Genomic DNA, 19,467 nt, shown 5'->3' with positions numbered 1-19,467 from the left:
CGCCGGGGTATATCTGTGAAAAGTTGTACAGCTAATTCAGCCTGTTTAACAGCGTTGTCCAGTTGTGGTCCTTGTTTTCAAACACACCGTCTGCAGTCGATCAAAATTAGCAACACAGTTCCACTGAAACACCAGCAGCATAAGACCTGGGTCTTCATCGGGCTCCATCTGAACAATGATTCCCACCACCTCTCAGAATCCAATCTGATCGAATGTGGTCCAAACGTTCTCAATTTCAGCACTGTGATGGTTAGTGTTCTTAACAATTGGTTGATGCAAAAGCCTAAGCTGCTGAAACCTTTAACTCCAGTTCCACATCTCCTTCCTCCAAATAGCTACACCATTAGTAGCAAAGCAGAGATGCTGCAAACCCAGGTTCTCAGGATGTTATTTTAAAGTCCATTGGCCTGTGATCATTTTGTGTCAATAGAATTACAAATGACCATAGTTGGCAATTTTTACATTAATTTCAGGGAAGTAGGTGTCGCTAGCAAGGCTAGCGTTTATTGTCCATCCCTAATTGACCTTGAGAAGATGGTGGTGAGCTGCTTTCTTGAACCGCTGCAGTCCATGTGGGGTAGGTATTCGATTTTTCTATGGCAGATTGATGCAACTGAGTGACTTGCGAGGCCATTTCACAGGGCAGTGAAGAGTCAGCTACATTGCTGTGGGACTGGAGTCACACATCGGCCAGATCGGGTAAGGATGGCAGATTTCCTTCCCCAATGGACATTTGTGAACCAGATGGGTTTTTACAATAATCTGGTAGTTTCATGTTCACCATTACTGAGACTAGCTTTCAATTCCAGATTTATTTAATTAAACTAAAATTCCACCAGCTGCTGTGATGGGATTTGAACTCATGTCTGCAGAGCATTCGTCCAGGCCTCTGGATTACAAGTCTATGCTGTCATTCCCCTGTGAATGATTTGAATAATAAGATCCAGTTAAACAAATAAATACAAATGTGTAGATTTACATTCAGAGTTAATCTGATATGAGAAAGCAGGAAAGAAAATGACACAGCTATTTGTGGAAACAATTAACTCCCTTTTTTGCATTTCAACAGAACAAACCCAAATATCGGGCTGCATTTTACCCTCGGCGGACGGGAGCCGTCCACCAACTAAAAAGTCGGTGGCGAGCCCGCCTCTTCCTGGCCTGGGGATCCGGCCCGCGTTTTGCGGTCTCCAGGCCTTTAATTGGTCTGAGGCGGGACTTCCACCTCATTGAGGCAGGAAGTCCTGCCTAATGGAGCTGCTGGCCAATCAGTGGGCCGGCAGCTGTTAGTCCCAATAGCGCCACCAGGAGCAGTGGCCACTGCTGGGACTGCAACCCAGTCATCAGAAGGAAGATGAAGGACCCCCAGAACAAAGGTAAGTTTTTGGGGCCTCGCCGAGGGTGATCGGTCGGGCCGCGGCGAGGCAAAGGTGGTTGATTGGGGGGAAGGGGGGGAGTGTATATTGGGTATTGGGGGTGCTTGGGGCATCAGGGGCGGCCCTCTGTCAGACACAGGGTGCCTGATCAGGAGGGTCCACCCCCCCCACCCCCTCCCCAGGCTGTCAGAGAGCCGCCTGGTTTTGTCAGGCGGCTTTTCTTGGGCCTGGAACGCCCAACCGACCATGGGTAAAATGCCTGTGGTGACAGGCGGAGGCCCTTAAGTGGCTGTTAACTGGCCACTTAAGGGCCTTGATTGGCCTGGGATGGGTGGGCCGTTTTTTGCCGCTGCCGCCCTGGTAAAATGGCGGTGGAGGCAGGAGTGGGTTGGGAAGGGCCCTCCGATTCTCCCGCTCCATTTTACGCCAGCTTCCCACTCTTTGGGGGCGGGATATAAAATTCAGCCCATCATCAATCAGTGTCAGCTTGTGTCCCAGAGCTTCTCACAGTCTTCAAGCAAATTTTAAAAAATGTTCGCCAAATAAAAAAAAATCAAACTCGCATTTTTGCAAAGTCTGTGTGCCTTAAAACATGCACAAAAAAACCTAATACAATTAAATTCGGAAATTAATTTCAGCTTTTCATTGACTCCCAATGCTCAAAACATGAGTCACAAAGGCACAAAAATGTTTCCCAATTTTTAATCCATCCCTAGGAATTAAAAATCTGTTTAAAACAGCAGGAATGAGTAGTAACCCCACCTTCAACTTCAGTCATTCTGTGAAACAATTCTACAGTACAATTCAATGTACAAGGTACAAGTACGCAATGTCTTCAGATAATGATCAGACTGTTTGATAGCGAGAGCAATTCTCCCTTTTTTCCTGATCACGCATTCCAGAACCAACAAGATAATTAAACAATCAGAATCACCTCAAATCACTGAGTCCTTGAAATTGGCCAGTAATTCAAAAACGCTAATTATTTATTTAACAATCTCAGGTCCGGAACTAGAGATTTTCACATCATTTACAATAACCAGAATTTAATTGTGGTCACAATGAAAGTTGGGTTTCCACAATTTAATCTTCAATGATTCCAATTTCATTCAGACCAATATGTTACTTACCAAACACAATTTTTTAAAAAGCCCGTGGGATCCAGGGGAATGTCACAAGCTGGATACAAAATTGGCTCAGTGGCAGGAAACAAAGGGTAATTGTTGACGGGTGTTTTTGCAACTCGAAGGCTGTTTCCAGTGGCGTTCCGCAGGGCTCAGTTCTAGGTCCCCTGCTTTTTGTGGGTTTTAGTGAACCAGATGGGTTTTTACAACAATCGACAATGGTGTCACGGTCACCACTGGACTAGCTTTTTAATTCCAGATTTATTAATTGAATTCTAATTCCACCATCTGCTGTGGTGGGTCTCGAACCCATGTCCCCAGAACATTAGCCTGAGGCTCTGGGATACTAGTCTAGTGACATTACCCTTTAGGGAAGGAAATCTACTGTACTTACCTAGTTGAGCCTACATGTGACTTCAGACCCACAGCAATGTGGTTAAATGGCCTAGCAAGTCACTCAGTTGTATCAAACCACTACAAAGTCTAACAGATGGAAGAGAAAGCCTAAGAGAAGGAATGACCACCTGGCATCGACCGAGGCAGCGGAAACGACATTGGCAAACCCAGCCCTGTCGACTCTGCAAAGTCCTCCTTACTAGCATCTGGGGGCTTGTGCCAAAGTTGGGAGAGCTGTCCCACAGACTAGTCAAGCAACAGCCTGACATAGTCATACTCAGAGAAACATACCTTACAGACAATGTCCCAAACACCACCATCACCATCCCTGGGTATGTCCTGTCCCACTGGCAGGATAGACCCACCAGAGGTGGTGGCACAGTGGTATACAGTCAGGAGGGAGTTGCCCTGGGAGTCCTCAACATCGACTCCAGACCCCATGGGGTCTCATGGCATCAGGTGAAACATGGACAAGGAAACCTCCTGCTGATTACCACCTACTGCCCTCCCTCAGCTGATGAATCAGTGCTTATCCATGTTGAACACCAGTTGGATGTATGGGGGTAGCAAGGGCGCAGAATGTACTCTGGCTGGAGGATTTCAATGTCCATCACCAAGAGTGACTCAGTAACACCATTACTGACTGAGCTGGCTGAGTCCTAAAGGACATAGCTCCTAGACTGGGTCTATGGCAGGTGGTGAGGGTACCAACAAGAGGGGAAAAACGTACTTGACCTCGTCCTCACCAATCTGCCTGTCGTAGATGTATCTGTCCATGACAGTATTGGTAGGGGTGACCACCGCACAGTCTTTGTGGAGTCCCATCTTCACACTGAGGGTGGCACTACCACCGTGCTAAATGGAATAGATTTCAACAGATCGAGCAATTCAAAACTGGCCATCCATGAGGCACTGTGGACCATCAGAAGCAGCAGAATTGTATTCAAACACAATCTGTACCTTCATGGCCCTGCATTTCCCCCACTCTACCATTACCATCAAGGCAGGGGACCAACCCTGGTTCAATGAAGAGTGCAGGAGGGCATGCCAGGGGCAGCACCAGGGATACATGAAAATGATGACACAGGACTACTTGTGTGCCAAACAGCAGAAGCAGCATGTGATAGACAGTGCTAAGTGACCCCATAACCAACAGATCAGATCTAAGCTCTGCAGTCCTGCCACATCCAGTCAGAGGCTAGGAATCCTCCTGTCTCCCCAATGCCTCTCCACCATCTACAAGGCACAAGTCAGGAGTGTGATGGAATATTCTCCACTTGCCTTGATGGGTGCAGCTCCAACAACACTCCAGAAGCTCGACACCATCCAGGACAAAGCAGCCCGCTTGATTGGCACCCCATCCATCACCGTTATAATTCACTCCCTTTACCACCAATGCACAGTGGCAGCAGTGTGTACCATCTACAAGATGCACTGTAGCAACGCACCAAGTTTCCTTAGACAGCACCTTCGAAACCCGCAACGTCTACCACCTAGAAGGACAAGAGCAGCAGATGCATGGGAACACCACCACCTGCAAGTTCCCCTCCAAATCACACACCATCCTGACTCGGAACTATATTGTCGTTCCTTCACAGTCGCTGGGTCAAAATCCTGGAACTCCCTCTCTAACAGCACTGTGGGTATACCTACCCCACATGGACTGCAGCGGTTCAAGAAGGCAGCTCATCACCACCTTCTCAAGGGCAATTAGTGATGGACAATAAATGCTGGGGCCTAGCCAGCGATGCCCACATCCCATGAATGAATGAATAATAAAAAACAATGCAGCTATACTCAGCAGAAAGCTGTTTTAATTCAGATTTAGAGGAGCTGGTGAGGCTCCTGGCTCTGGGCGAAAAAGGCGTGGGAACCATGCCTCGGCTATTCAGAGCCCCCACCCCCAGCTCTTGACACTGCTGGTACTACGAGAGGCTTGGGAGCAGGCCCAGCACTGGAGACCCAGACCCAGGGTAAGTGAGGTGGGGTCGCTGGGGCCAGTGCAGCAGGTCCTGGTAAGGGGGGGATGGAAGGTTGGGTGTTGAGAGCAGGGGGAGCGGGGGTTCACGGAGGTGTTGTGTTGTTTTCTGCTGGGAGCCTTCAGCTGGCCACAGATTGCTGACGGAGGAGTGACCCCCTCACCAAGCCTGCAAGGAGGTTGCCTCATTTTACTGGGTGACCTCCCCATGTCGCAGATGCCTCCCCCCCCCCCTTGGCTTAATTGCAATGATGTTGGGAAGAGGCACTTCACTGGCTGATACTGGGCCACTTCATGGCCTCAATTGGCCTCTGGGTTGGAAGGCCATCATCGGCCTATCCCACCTTCGATTTAATCGTGGAGGGATGGGAAGGTGATGGGCCTCCCCACCCCCCCACCCCCGCCCACGTCCTGTTGCAATTCTATTGCCCCCCCCCACTACCACCCTAGCCTGGCTCGGGGGGGATCCATTAAATCCAGCCCATCATGTGCTGATCTCGCAAAAAGGCTAGAACATGGAGATACTTGGGACGTGTGAACTCTCATTCCCACAATTGTATCACCATGTGACTGGGTGTGAGTGTCCATTGCTGCTGATATGGGCACTGTCACCACATGCTAAGAAGGTATCATCATGAAATAACTGTGTGCTCTGAAGGCAGTTATTGTAGTGTTTGTGTGTGTCTATGTGGTTATGAGTGGGTGTCAGTGTGTATATGTGTGTCTGCGTGGGTGTATATGTATATGTACATGTGTGGCAGTGACTGTGACAAAGTTAACCTTCCCTTCCTCACCCTTCTCCACCTCTCTGCTGCCTTTGACAAGGTTGACCACACCATCCTCCTCCAACACCTCTCCATTGTCGTTCAGCTGGGTGGGACTGACCTGGTTCCATTCTTATCTATTTAATCATAGCCAGAGAATTACCATCAATAGCTTCTCTTCCTGTTCCTAAACTATTACCTTTGGTGTCCTGCAAGGATCTATCCTCTCTATCCTCGGCCCCCTCCTATTTCTCATCTACATGCTGTCCCTCCGATATCATTCGTAAACACAGTGTTAGTATCCACATGTACACTGACAACACCCAACTCTACCTCACCACCACCTCTCTCAACACCTCCACTGTCTTTACATTGTCAGACATCTTGTCAAAATTCCTCCAATTAAATAGTGGGACGACCGAAGCCACTGTCTTCGGTCCCTGCCTAAACCTGTGTGTCAATGTTCTACTTGTTCGGATTTCATTGAACAGGTTGTGAATGGAGAATGTTTGTGTTTTATTACAGGACAAGTGGTGCAGGCTGATATCGGAGGGGGCGTCGTCATTGGAGATGTTCGAGCATGTCAGTCTGATGACCTTGGACAGTTTATTGAGATGCACATTCAGCTATGACAGCAACTGCCAGCTGTGAGTAGCTTGGACAGTGAGATTTTATTTATTTTTATTTTTATTTAGAGATACAGCACTGAAACAGGCCCTTCGGCCCACCGAGTCTGTGCCGACCATCAACCACCCATTTATACTAATCCTACACTAATCCCATATTCCTACCACATCCCCACCTGTCCCTATATTTCCCTGCCACCTACCTATACTAGGGGCAATTTATAATGGCCAATTTACCTATCAACCTGCATGTGGGAGGAAACTGGAGCACCCGGAGAAAACCCACGCAGACACAGGGAGAACTTGCAAACTCCACACAGGCAGTACCCAGAATTGAACCCGGGTCGCTGGAGCTGTGAGGCTGCAGTGCTAACCACTGCGCCACTGTGCTGCCCATGGGGTGATTCAGTGGGTCGCGATGTGGGAGGTTGTGCATTTGTAGAGGGACAGGCCCAAGGGTCTCGACCCACCCTTCACACTACCTGTTACTGTCACAAGAGAGTGTTCGGTGCTACACGGGCTGGGTTATAATGGGATGAAGAGATTGACAGTGATAATCCCATGTAGGTTTTAATAAATGATGTATTTCTGTAATCTTGTGGAAGAGACAGCTGGTACAATTTAAATGTAGCAACCTCTGCGAGTGGAGAAAAGAAAGACTTGCATTTCTATAGTGCCTTTCACAACCTCAGGACATCCCAAAGTGTTTTACAGCCAATGAGATAGTTTTGTTTCGATGTAATGTAGGAAGCGTGGTAGCCAATTTATGCACAGCAAGCTCCCACAAACAGTAATAAGATAATGACCAGGTAACATGTGCATTGGGGTGAGAGAAAAATATTGGCCAGGAGAATTCCCTAGCACCATGGGTCCTTTTACATCCACCCAAGAGGCAGACCAGGCCTCAGCTTGATGTCTCATCTGAAAGACAACACGTCCAACAGTGCAGCACTCCCTCAGTGCTTAAATCTCTGGAGTGGGAACCAACAACCTTTGACCTCAAGGCGAGAGTGCTGCCCACCGAGCTGACACATAAGAAGCTTCACTTTGTGGATCTTTGTGTTGCTCAGTGTGTTTGTTGCAATGATCAAGATGTTTCTTCATTTAACGGCCTCAGATCCTAACCTTCTGTGCTGAACTCGGCTCAGAAGAAGGTCCTGAATACCTACTCCCAGCCTCTATTAGGGCCTGCTCAGAGCAGTGAGGAGATAAGGAACTCTCCAAAAGAACAAAGAACAGTACAGCACAGGAACAGGCCATTTGGCCCTCCAAGCCTGCGCTGATCTTGATGCCTGCCTAAACTAAAACCTTCCAAGGTCCGTATCCCTCTATTCCCATCATATTCATGTATTTGTCAAGATGCCTCTTAAACGTCTCTATGGTACCTGCTTCCACCACCTCCCCTGGCAGCAAGTTCCAGGCACTCACCACCCTCTGTGTAAAGAACTTGCCTCGCACATCCCCTCTAAACTTTGCCCCTCACACCTTAAACCTATGTCCCCTAGTAACTGACTCTTCCACCCTGGGAAAAAGCTTCTGACTATCCACTCTGTCCATGCCGCTCATAACTTTGTAAACCTCTATCATGTTGCCCCTCCACCTCCGTCGTTCCAGTGAAAACAATCTGAGTTTATCCAACCTCTCCTCATAGCTAATGCCCTCCAAGCAAGGCAACATCCTGGTAAATCTTTTCTGTACCCTCTCCAAAGCCTCCACATCCTTCTGGTAGTGTGGCGACCAGAATTGTACGCAATATTCCAAGTTTGGCCTAACTAAGGTTCTGTACAGCTGCAGCATGACTTGCCAATTTTTATACTCTATGCCCCGACCGATGAAGGCAAGCATGCCGTATGCCTTCTTGACTACCTTATCCACCTGCGTTGCCACTTTCAGTGACCTGTGGACCTGTACGCCCAGATCTCTCTGCCTGTCAATACTCCTAAGGGTTCTGCCATTTACTGTATACTTCCCACCTTCCCAAATGCATTACCTCACATTTGTTCAGATTAAACTCCACCTGCCATTTCTCCGCCCAAGTCTCCAACCGATCTATATCCTGCTGTATCCTCTGACAATCCTCATCACTATCCGCAACTCCACCAACCTTTGTGTCGTCCACAAACTTACTAATCAGACCAGCTACATTTTCCTCCAAATCATTTATATATACTACAAACAGCTAAGGACCCAGCACTGATCCCTGCGGAACACCACTAGTCATATCCCTCCATTCAGAAAAGCACCCTTCCACTGCTACCCTATGCTTCTATGACACAGCCAGTTCTGTATCCATCTTGCCTGCTCACCTCTGATCCCATCTGACTTCACCATTTGTACCAGGCTTTACTGAAGTCCATGTAGACAACATCCATTGCCCTTCCTTCATCAATCATCTTCGTCACTTCCTCAAAAAACTCGATCAAGTTAGTGAGACACGACCTCCCCTTCACAAAACCATGCTGCCTCTCGCTAATAAGTTCATTTGTTTCCAAATAGGAGTAAATCCTGTCCCGAAGAATCCTCTGCAATAATTTCCCTACCATTGACGTAAGGCTCACTGGCCTGTAATTTTCTGGATTATCCTTGCTACCCTTCTTAAACAAAGGAACAACATTGGCTATTCTCCAGTCCTCTGGGACCACATCAGTAGCCAATGAGGATGCAAAGATTTCTGTCAAGGCCCCAGCAATTTCCTCCCTTGCCTCCCTCAGTATTCTGGGGTAGATCCCATCGTGGCTTCAATGTGTCTGCTCCACCACTCGGCATATTACAGCCCTAACACTGCAATTTCACCTCTTGTCTATGTGTTCCTTCATAGAAAGTCCAGTGACTATATTGCTGCCATATATGAGTTGAGCATGCTGGTGGTAAAGAGAGAACGATATTTGCCACATCACATCAACTTCATTTACAAGCTGTCCTCCAATGGCAAGCGATTTGAGAGGCTGTGTAACCTGGTGCACTCGTACTCACTGGATGTAGTGCAACGTCGACGGGAGGTCCTGAAGGAGCAGGGAACGGAGACCTGGCTCCACTCCAAGAAAGGCAAAGTCATGGACTTCCTGGACATCTTACTGCTGACAAAGGTCAGGCTTTATCCACTGCTAACATCACCTGTGAACGTCCCAGGCATTTATCCACAAGCAGAGCCCTCTGTTTATATAGCAAGTGTCACATCCTCGCATTAACCCAATTGTTTTCACTCCGAGTGGGTTTCTTGTGAAGCACTGTTAATGCTGTTGTGCAGATCACTAGACAGGGAATCTCCATCCATTTTAGCCTCCTGGTTGAACATTGTAATGAAGAAAGACTTTCATTTATATAGCACGCTCCACAATCGCAGGATGTCCCAGATTGCTTTACAACCAATGAAGTATTTTTTGAAGTGTTGTAATGTTGGAAACATGGCAGCCAATTTGCACACAGCAAGATCCCACAAACAACAATATGATAATGACCAGATAATTTTTAAAAATTCTTTCACAGGATGTGGGTGTCGCTGGCTAAGCCAGCATTTATTACCCATCCTTAATTGCCCTTGAGAAGGCGGCAGTGAGCTGCCTTCTTGAACCACTGCAGTCATTGGGGTGTAGAAACACCCACAGTGCTGTTAGGAAGGGAGTTCCAGGATTTTGATCCAGCGACAGTGAAGGAACGGCGATATAGTTCCAAATCAGGATGGTGTGTGACTTGGAGGGGAACTTGCAGGTGGTGGAGTTCCCATGCATCTGTGGCCCTTGTCCTTCTAGGTGGTAGAGGTTGTGGGTTTGGAAGGTGCTGTTAAAAGAGCCTTGACAAGTTGCTGCATGTCCTATATACAGATGGGCAGAATATTTGCACTTGCTCCAGTGTTGATTTTACTTTGAGCTTATGTCTGCCAATCGTCTGTGGACATATAATCCCAATCATAGTCATTGCCTCAGAGCGTGTAATAACATCGACATGTTGATCCAAATTGACAATGTGAAATGACTGCTCGCTGTTCACACAAGTACACTTTTCACCCATGTCCTCCTGACAGTCTGTCTCTCTGCCAACCTGATATACTTGCTACACCTGCTTGAGCTTTTGTTGTGTGTTGGCATACCTTTTGTTGTGTTTGCCATCCTGTCTTGCAGATGTTCTCTCTGTGTGTCATCTGCCACATTCCTGTGTGCAGTATCTGAGCTCGGTCTTCTGCACTGCCTTGCCCAATGTCCTCACATACCACAAGCTTTGCACTGGTCCTGGTACGGTGGACAACAGTGAATTGGGTGAGTCAGACCACATTTGCCACAAGGTTTAGCAGACTCTGAGCTTTGGTTACCATACCAGTTGTAGTCGCCCCCAACGCTTGTAACTGTTGGTACCCAGCCATGATGGCTTCAGATTTCTTTCCATCATTAAGTAGTGTATCTACAGTGCGCCCTTTCTTGTTTTCTAGCAGGTCTTTTTGAAAGGTCTCTATTGGGTCAGATGCGATTACTAGCTCTATAACCCATTCTGACAATTCGATATCTGCAAAGTCACAATATTAAGCTTTGTCTCGGAACTTTGCAACAAACTGGTCAATGGTTCATCTTGTCTTTGTCGGTAGGACATAAGCTCAAGCCTTTGTATCCAGAAATTTACCTTGACCTTGAATTGCTGCTCCAGGAATGTCCATATCTTGCTCGGGTCCTTCTCATCCTCAGCTGACATTACTGATGTATTGATTTGTTCCAGGCCTTCATTGCCCAGTGCGATCTTGATTTTTACAGCTTGTTTCTCTGGTTCACTCACTTCTTGATCCAGGAAACAACTCCATTTACTGTCAGAACGGTTTAAATTCAGATGCTATGCCCGAAACCTTCCAGTCTGTAACAGATATCTGAAAGTCATTGTCTTGATGATCCAGATTTTTTATAAATGCAGTCTTTTTCACAGCAGACTTCTTTTTGTTACCTTTTTAAGACCAATTTGATTTTTTTTGCGGACCTGCCGTTTTTAAGAGTGAGAGACCACAGCTTTTGCTGTCGACACAGCCTTTTCTGACTCTGAGACTGCTGGATTACACAGATTGTTGTGTTTTTTTTAGCTGTGAGTTGCTGTTTTTTTCAAACTGTGAGAATGTTTTTTGAAGAGGGCTGGAGTTTGCAGTACCAGCAGCTGCCACAACCAGGCTTTCTCACTGTGCTGGACCTCCAGTGGCAGGGTTGAGTTTTTCCTGCTCTTTTTGGCTTAGATCCCAACCACGAAGCAAAGAAAACTGGGAAAGTTAAAACGGTAATGGCTTTAGCTACTGCTTTTCAAATTTCCAACCCACTGCCAGTTAAGGGAAAGCTCCGATCTCCTGCCTGCTGTACTCACAGAGTTTCAACACCTGCTGGGGACCTGCCTATAGTCTAGTTCACTGCCTGTTGTGGGGTGTCCTGCTGACTGCTGTCCAGTCTCTTCAGCAACTCTAGGTATGCAGCCTGCTGTTCTTTGTTTGCTTTTTGTTGGTGTGTTCTTCAGGAAAAAAATCAAATGTTGCCACAATGTGATATTTTTTGGTGGTCTTCAGAAAGAAATATAGCCCAAATGTTTCCACCATGTAATGTTTACTTGATCCTTTGGTGTGTGATCTGTTGTAAGATTCACAGGACGACAAGTAATATCCAAAGAAAATGTGGGTTTTATTATAGCGTAGCTGGAACATATATATACAAGCAGTTACTGCACAAGCTACATCTGAACATGTATTACTCTGTCAGGTGCTGAAGTTGGTGGATGGGTTGCCGATCAAGCGGGCTGCTTTGTACTGGGTGGTGTCAAGCTTCTTGAGTGTTGTTGGAGCTGCACCCATCCAGGCAAGTGATACAAAACAGAAATTCCTGGAAACACTGGATCGAAGGGAATCGAGTGATATGGGGATCAGGAAGGAAATCAGAGTTGTGGTAGAAGATTAGCCATGATCTGATTGAATGGCAGAGCAGGCTCGAAGGGCTGACAGGCCGACTTCTGCTCCTATTACTTTTGTTCTTATAAAGGTCAACAGTCCACTCGCCTTTTGAATTATTTTGTGTATCTGCCCACTAGCTTTTAGCCACTTCTGTCCATAGATCTCTGCTCATCCACAGTTCCTACCTTTACGACAGGGCACACTCTAGATACACTACTTAATAATGGAAAGAAATCTGAAGCCATCATGGCTGGGTACCAACAGTTACAAGCGTTGGGGGCGACTACAACTGGTATGGTAACCAAAGCTCAGAGTCTGCTAAACCTTGTGGCAAATGTGGTCTGACTCACCAAATTCGCCGTTGTCCACCGTACCAGGACCAGTGCAAAGCTTGTGGTATGTGAGAACATTGGGCAAGGCAGTGCAGAAGACCGAGCTCAGATACTGCAAACAAGAATGTGGCAGATCACACGCAGAAAGAATGTCCGCAAGATAGGAAGGCAAACACAACAAAAGGTATGCCAACATACAACAAAGGCTCAAGCAGGTATAGCAGGTATATCAGGTTAGCAGAGAGACAGACTGTCAGGAGGACACGGGTGAAAAGTGTACTGTGTGAACAGCGAGCAGTCATTTCACATTGTCAATTTGGATCAACATGTCGATGTTATTACACACTCTGAGGCATTCACTATGATTGGAATTATATGTCCACAGACGATTGGCAGACATAAGCTCAAAGTAAAAATCAACACTGGAGCAAGTGCAAATATTCTGCCCATCTGTAAATAGGACACGTACTTAAATGGGAATCTACGGTGCAACCCACCAGAGCTAGGCTGACTGCCTACAATGGTTCTCCAATCAAGTACATTGGGACGATAACCTTACAGTGCAGCTATGGGAGCTCCGAATGGCCACTACAATTGTTTTATATTGTAGGCACAGCTGGACCAGCTGTCACAGGACTTCCAGTATGTCGAGGTTTACAAATCGTGAAAATACATGGATTCAGTAACACACCAAAGATAGTAGCAAATATCCTGGTTGAGTGTATCAGGTCAGTCCATGTAAAGGAAGACACAAAGGCTGGGAGTCTTGACATGAAGAAGCGATATGACTGGGAGTCTCTCCCCGGGTTTCAGTTCATCGCAGCAATTACCTGGAGGCCAGAGAGACTGCCCGTGCTTGGTGATTTTGCCGGTCGTCATTTTTCTAAGCTTTCCAAACAAGGAAAGAGGTTTACAATAACCAGATTGAGACGAATAAGCAAATCTCCTCTCTGTCTTAGAGAGTGTTAACTTTGCTTACCTGTGAATAATGTTTTGTTTTAATCAGGTATAGATACTCTGAACTGCAATATATTGTTTATTGTACATATGTTTTAATCTTTGGAAGAAAGAGGGATGTTGTGGGACGACCTTAAGAGCGAACCACCTTAAGGAGCTGTAAGGGAAGATCACCGGAGGAAGTGATGTCATGTTACACATGACCAGGGAGTTGTGGGTGTAGCCCGACAGTGTTAGATGTGTTCAGAAGTGGCTCGTGTTTATATACATATGTTCCAGTTAAATTATAATAAAACCCATGCTTTCTTTGGATATTACTTGTAGTCCTGTGAGTCTTACAATAAATCACACAGTAAAGGATTAAGTAAGCCAGCTGAACTTTGATCCTTTTTTCTATTTGGTAACTGGACCTGTGTAACATTTCTTGTAAGTTACCCTTTAAATAGAATTACATCAAACTTACAACAGGCCATTCGGCCCAACCAGTCTGTGTTGGTGTTTCCTATTCCCGTGTACTCGCCCTGTTCCTAAATCCCTTTATCCCAATGCCTTCAGATACCTATCTAACCTATTCCTGAATGTTGACCTGGTTTCTGCTTCAATCACTAATTCTAGTCGTGAACTCCACAGCCTCATAACCCCCCGTTTAAACATTCCAGCTCGCCATCCTAAATCTGTCACAGTTAATATTAATATTACCTTAAACCCCTCAACAACAGCAACTTGCATTTATATAGCACCTTTAACGTAGTAAAACATCCCAAGGTGCTTCACAGGATCATTATATAACAAAGTATCGCACTGAGCCATATAAGGAGATTTTAGTTCAGATGACTAAAAGCTTGGCCAAAGAGGGAGATTGTAAAGAGCGTCTTAAAGGAGGAAAGTGAGGTGGAGAGGCAGAGAGGTTTAGAGAGGGAATTCCAGAGCTTAGGGCCCAGGCAGCTGAAGATGTGGCCACCAATGGTGGAGCGATTAAAATCGGGGTTGCTCAAGAGTCCAGAATTGGAGGAACGTAGATATCTCGGAGGGTTGTGGGGCTGGAGGAGATCACAGAGATGGGGAGGGGTTTGAACAGAAGGATGAGAATTTTAAAATTGAAGCTTTGCTGAACCGGGAGGCAATGTAGGTCAGCAAGCACAGGGGTGGTGGGTGAGCAGGACTTGGCACGAGTTAAGATACAGACAGCAGACTTCTGGATGAGCTCAGGTTTATGGTGGGTGAAGGAGAGCGTTAGAGTAGTCAAGCCTGGAGGTAACAAAGGCACGAATGAGGCCTTCAACCCTGGAAACAGCCTGTTTTCTATCTTCTTTCACCCTCAAGTATTTGGTAAGGGAATCTGCTTGTTTCTTATTAATGTCATGTGGAAACGATAGGTTTTATTTTGTAAACAATTTTTTAAAATTTGTTTTTGTGGGATGTGGGCATCGCTTGCTAGGCCAGCATTTATTGTCCATCCCTATTTGCCCTTGAACTGAGTGGCTTGCTAGGCCATATTTAAGAGTCAACCATATTACTGAGTCTGGAGTCACATGTAGGCCAGACCAGGTAAACTCAGCAGATTTCCTTCCCGAAAGGACATTGGTGAATCAGATGGGTTTTACAACAATCGACAATGGTTTCAAGGTCATCATTAGCATTTTTAATTGCAGATTTATTAATTGAATTCACATTTCACTATCTGCTGTGGTGAGATACAAACCCTGTCCCCAGAGCATTAGCCTGGTCTCTGGATTACTAGTCTAGTGACATTACCACTCTGCCACCTCCTCCCCAACACTTTTTCAAGCCTTTTCCTGCCAATGTTCTCTCACAGCAGTTGGTGGTTAAGTGGATGGGTGAGGGTGAGTGGGTTATGATGGTGGGTCAGTAATCCTACACATGTTCACAGGGCCTGCTGTTACTGAGTGAAAGGGCTAATGGGCAATGAGCCTGTTGTCTTCTGTCCCTAGGATGAGGATGGCAATGGTCTGACAGATGAGGAGATCCAGTCGGAGGCCAACACCTTCATGTTTGAGGGTAAGTGTGCAGAAAGAATTCCTGTTGGTTGTAAATATAATTAGAACACGAGTTTCATCATGAGGTAGTAATTTCTTTTAATTATTCATGGAATGTTAGTGTCACTGGCAAGGCCAGCATTTATTGCCCATCCCGAAGTGCTTTCTGATAAACTGAGTGGCTTGCTAGGCCATTTCAGAGGGCAGTTAAGAATCAGCCACATTGCTGTGGGTCTGGACTGGCATGTAGGCCAGACCAGGTAAGGACAGCAGATTTCCATCACGAAAGGACATTAATGAACCAGGTGGGTTTTAAGACAGTAATGGTCACCATTACTGAGACCAGCTTTTTAATTCTAGATTTATTAAATTAACTGAATTTAAATTCCCCTTCTTGCGTGGTGTGATTTAAACTCATGTCTCCAGAGCAGCTGGGTTATTAGTCCCATAACATAACCACTATGCTACCATAACCACCATTATCTGGACTAATGGTGCGAGGCAAAGGGAGATGGTAATGGGTCAAGTACAGAGACAAATGTTGGATCTGGAGGAGGTGTCAATGGGAATAGCAGGACCGTGACCAAAATGGGAGCAGAGGTTATGATGTGAAATGTTGAACTCAATGCTGAGCTGTCCAAGAGGCTGTGAAGTGCCTGTTAGTGATGTTGATTGACAGTTTGATCAGGACACTGGAGAGAATTCCCCAGCTCTTTGAATAGCCCCTTGAGATCTTTTACCCTCACCGGAGGGGGCGGACGGGACTTCAGTTTAATGCCTCATCTGAAATACGGCACCTTTGACAGTGCTGCACCCCCTCAGTACTGCACTGAAGTGCCAGCCTGCATTAGGCGATCGAGTCACTGAACTCTCAAGCTTCTGACGAGGAGGTGAGAGAGGGAGGTGCTACTCACTGTTTACTTTGTGGCCTTAAAGGGACCCTGCCCCATGTTAGCAGAGTGATGTAGGGCTGGATTTAAAGAGCGCCTCAGAGATGGGCTAGGAGCAGAGAGGTCATAGAATTGTGATAGGAGGTGGGGGAGATGGTGGTGGGGGGAGAGGGCCTTTGTCTTCCCATTGCACTGCAATTTAGGCTGGCAACGGCCTTCCCACCCAGAGACCAAGTGAGGCCCTTAAGAGGCCTATTATCAGCCTAAGGCCTCTCCACCACCCCCCCACCCCCCGCTCGCCATCGCTGGAATTAAGCCAGTAGCGGTGGGAGGTGCCCCCGGTACGTGGGGAGGTCACCCAGTAAAATGAGGCAACCCCCATGTGATGGGGCCCTCCTCCATGGACAATCTGTGGCCCACAGAAGACCCCCAGCAGAATACAAACCACCTCCCTGAGCCCCCCCCCCCCACCTCCCCCTGCACTCAACACCCACCCTCCATCCCCCCCAATCGCTGGGGCCTGCAGCACTGACCCCAGTGACCCTGCCTTGGATCCAGTCTCCAGCGCTGGGCCTGCTCCCGATATAACTGAGCTGCCAGCTCTCTGACTGGAGGCGGGATCCCCACCTTTAAAGGGATGGGGATCTCGGCACCAGTCTGTTAATTGCTCAGACACTGTTAAATAGAGCCAGTGGGGCGGGGGTTCTGAATGGCCGAGGCGGGGGTCCCACTGCCGGTAAGGCCTGCGCCAGGAGCCCTGCCAGCTCCAGTACATTCTGCCCACAGTGTGTAATCCATGGTATGAAGCATCCACCTTTATAAATCAGCATCAGGAAGAAGTGTACCTTGCTGTTAGAACTCACGGTCGTGGCACAGTGGGAAATCAGTCACCTCCCACACTGAGGCCGCTAGCAGGGCTGTCCGGGGTTTGGGCAGTGGTTGAGGGGAGGTTTGGACTGGCCGGCAGTGGGACCCAGTGGGTCCTGGATAACTCCTGCCTCTTTGTGCCCGCTAAAGAAAGATCAAACGTTTCCTGGGCTTTTGCTGAAGGAGCAGCTCAACACCTGGAACAGCTGGACGGGATCTCTGCAAATTTGGCCACTTCCCACCAGGTACCTGCATTCAGGCTGTTTATGTAAATGAGCAGTGCCCCACACAATTCCACCCCCCCCTTGCACTCTCACATAACAGCTGCTCAATCGAGCCTGCCCCACGCCAATGACAACGAGACATCTCCTCCTCCTCCCCCTCCCCTCCCCACTCTCTCTCTTCCTCCTCACCCCCCTTTCCTTCTTCCTCCCTCCTCCCCCTCTCCCTTCTCCCCCTCTCCCCCTCCTCCCCACTCTCTCTCCTCCTCCTCACCCCCCTTTTCACCCTCCCCTCTTCCCCCCCCTCTCCCTCCTCTCCCTCCCTAGGAGAAGCAGCAAAGCAGAGGTGATTTACATATCCAAGCAGCACTCCGTGTTTCCTGCCCTTTCTGCCTGGATCCGAGCCAACAACAGAGTTTGTGCTGAAGCCAGGCGGCTCGGAGTTTACGTGGGTCTTTGCCATGAGGTGTTTGGCAATCGCTGTGATTCCGAAATTCCTTCTTTTCCCCCAGGACACGACACGACAGCCAGTGGGATATCGTGGGTTTTGTATAATCTCGCCAGACACCCCGAGTACCAGGACAAGTGTCGAGATGAGATCGAGCAGTTAATGGAGGAGAATGATCACAGTGAGGTGGAGTGGTGAGTGACTGAACTGTTTGATCAAACGTCTAACATTATAGATTAAACCCCGCACTGATCCTGTATAACTTGGAGAAATGTTTGTCCACATTTGTTCCCATGTTACACTGTGCTGTGTTTAAATAGATTTTAAAAATCATTGAATTTACAGCACAGAAACAGGCCACTGGGTACAGTTGGCTGAATGAAGGCACAGCTCCCACTGGTGGGATGAAGTGGGACGCACAATAAATGAATTACTTCATCAAATCCTATCAGCATATCCTTCTCTTCCTTTCCCCATCCTGTATTAACTCGCTTCCCCTTTACTGCATCAGTTATTCATCTCAGCTTGCATTTATGTAGCACCTTTCACAATCTCTGATGTCCCAAAGTCAATGAATTGCTTCTGAAATGTCGTCGCTGTTGTGCAGGAAGCAAACACGGCGGCCATTTTACACACAGCAAGATCCCACAAACAGTAATCAGATGATTGATCTGTTCTGGTGATGTTGGTTGAGGGCGGACATGTGGCCCAGACACGTTACTGTTCTACCTCACACCCGTTAGAAAGTCTTTGAACCTTCTTTAGGCTTCAAGAGGCCACATGGGATCTCTCACGTCCACCTGACCAGCCACCAACACCCTCAGTTTAACTTCTCACCCTGGCTTCTACACTGGGGCTGTCAGGCCCAGATTATGGAGTGAAGCCCTTGCTGTGGGATAGAGACGAGTGCTAACCACTGAGCCAAGCAGTGGAGCAGGGTACAGGAAATATTAATACAAAGGACATAATATAAAGGATTATCATACTGGCAGTGAGGGGCCTGGACTTTGACCAGATCTTTGATGCTGAGAGATGATGTCATTAATGCTTTGATTATGTCTTTGTTCAAACTATATCTTCAATTTATTAAGGAAAGAGACACTGAATAGAGTGAGTTACAGAGGCTGCTCCCAAACAGCGTCAATAATTATGATGCTTAAGCATAACTCAGTTGGTCGGCATTTCTTGCCCGTCACAGTTGCCATGAGAGGTAGTACTGGGCCTTGAACCGCTGCAGTCCGGTGGTGATACTCTTCTCTTGGATATTGGGTTGGGAGTGCCAGGATATTCTCCCAGTGATGGTCAGACCAAAGGGCGTCTTTCACTGAATTGATAGTCCTCCAGCAGCAGTTGATGTTTGTCTCGGTGTGCGTCCCTGGGAACAGCCCGTAGAGCACAGACTCCTGTGTTACAGAGCTGCTTGGGATGAACCTTGACAAAAACCACTGCATCTCTTTCCACACCTGCTTTGCAAAGGCACATTCCAGGAGGAGGTGGGCGACCGTCTCTTCCCCACCACAGCCAACGCGGGGGCACTGTGCGGAGGGGGCGAGACTTCGGGTGTGCATGAAGGAGCTGACGGGGAGGGC

General features: G+C 47.4%; 1 protein-coding gene across 7 annotated transcripts in view; it reads left to right on the top strand.

Annotated features, from left to right (window-relative positions):
* Positions 1-19,467, top strand: part of LOC137355586 (ultra-long-chain fatty acid omega-hydroxylase-like) — a 162,961-nt gene that overhangs the window by 127,059 nt on the left and 16,435 nt on the right. For all 7 annotated transcript variants that reach the window (XM_068020866.1, XM_068020868.1, XM_068020867.1 and 4 more), the window contains exons 6-9: positions 6,164-6,285; positions 9,083-9,350; positions 15,408-15,474; positions 17,943-18,072. In XM_068020866.1, coding sequence (XP_067876967.1) covers positions 6,164-6,285; positions 9,083-9,350; positions 15,408-15,474; positions 17,943-18,072 — 587 coding nt within the window. The remainder of the gene's footprint in view (positions 1-6,163; positions 6,286-9,082; positions 9,351-15,407; positions 15,475-17,942; positions 18,073-19,467) is intronic.

The sequence above is a fragment of the Heterodontus francisci genome, chromosome 43 (genome assembly GCF_036365525.1).
Source record: "Heterodontus francisci isolate sHetFra1 chromosome 43, sHetFra1.hap1, whole genome shotgun sequence".
Lineage (NCBI taxonomy): Eukaryota > Metazoa > Chordata > Chondrichthyes > Heterodontiformes > Heterodontidae > Heterodontus > Heterodontus francisci.
This window is presented reverse-complemented; position numbering and strand designations above follow the sequence as displayed.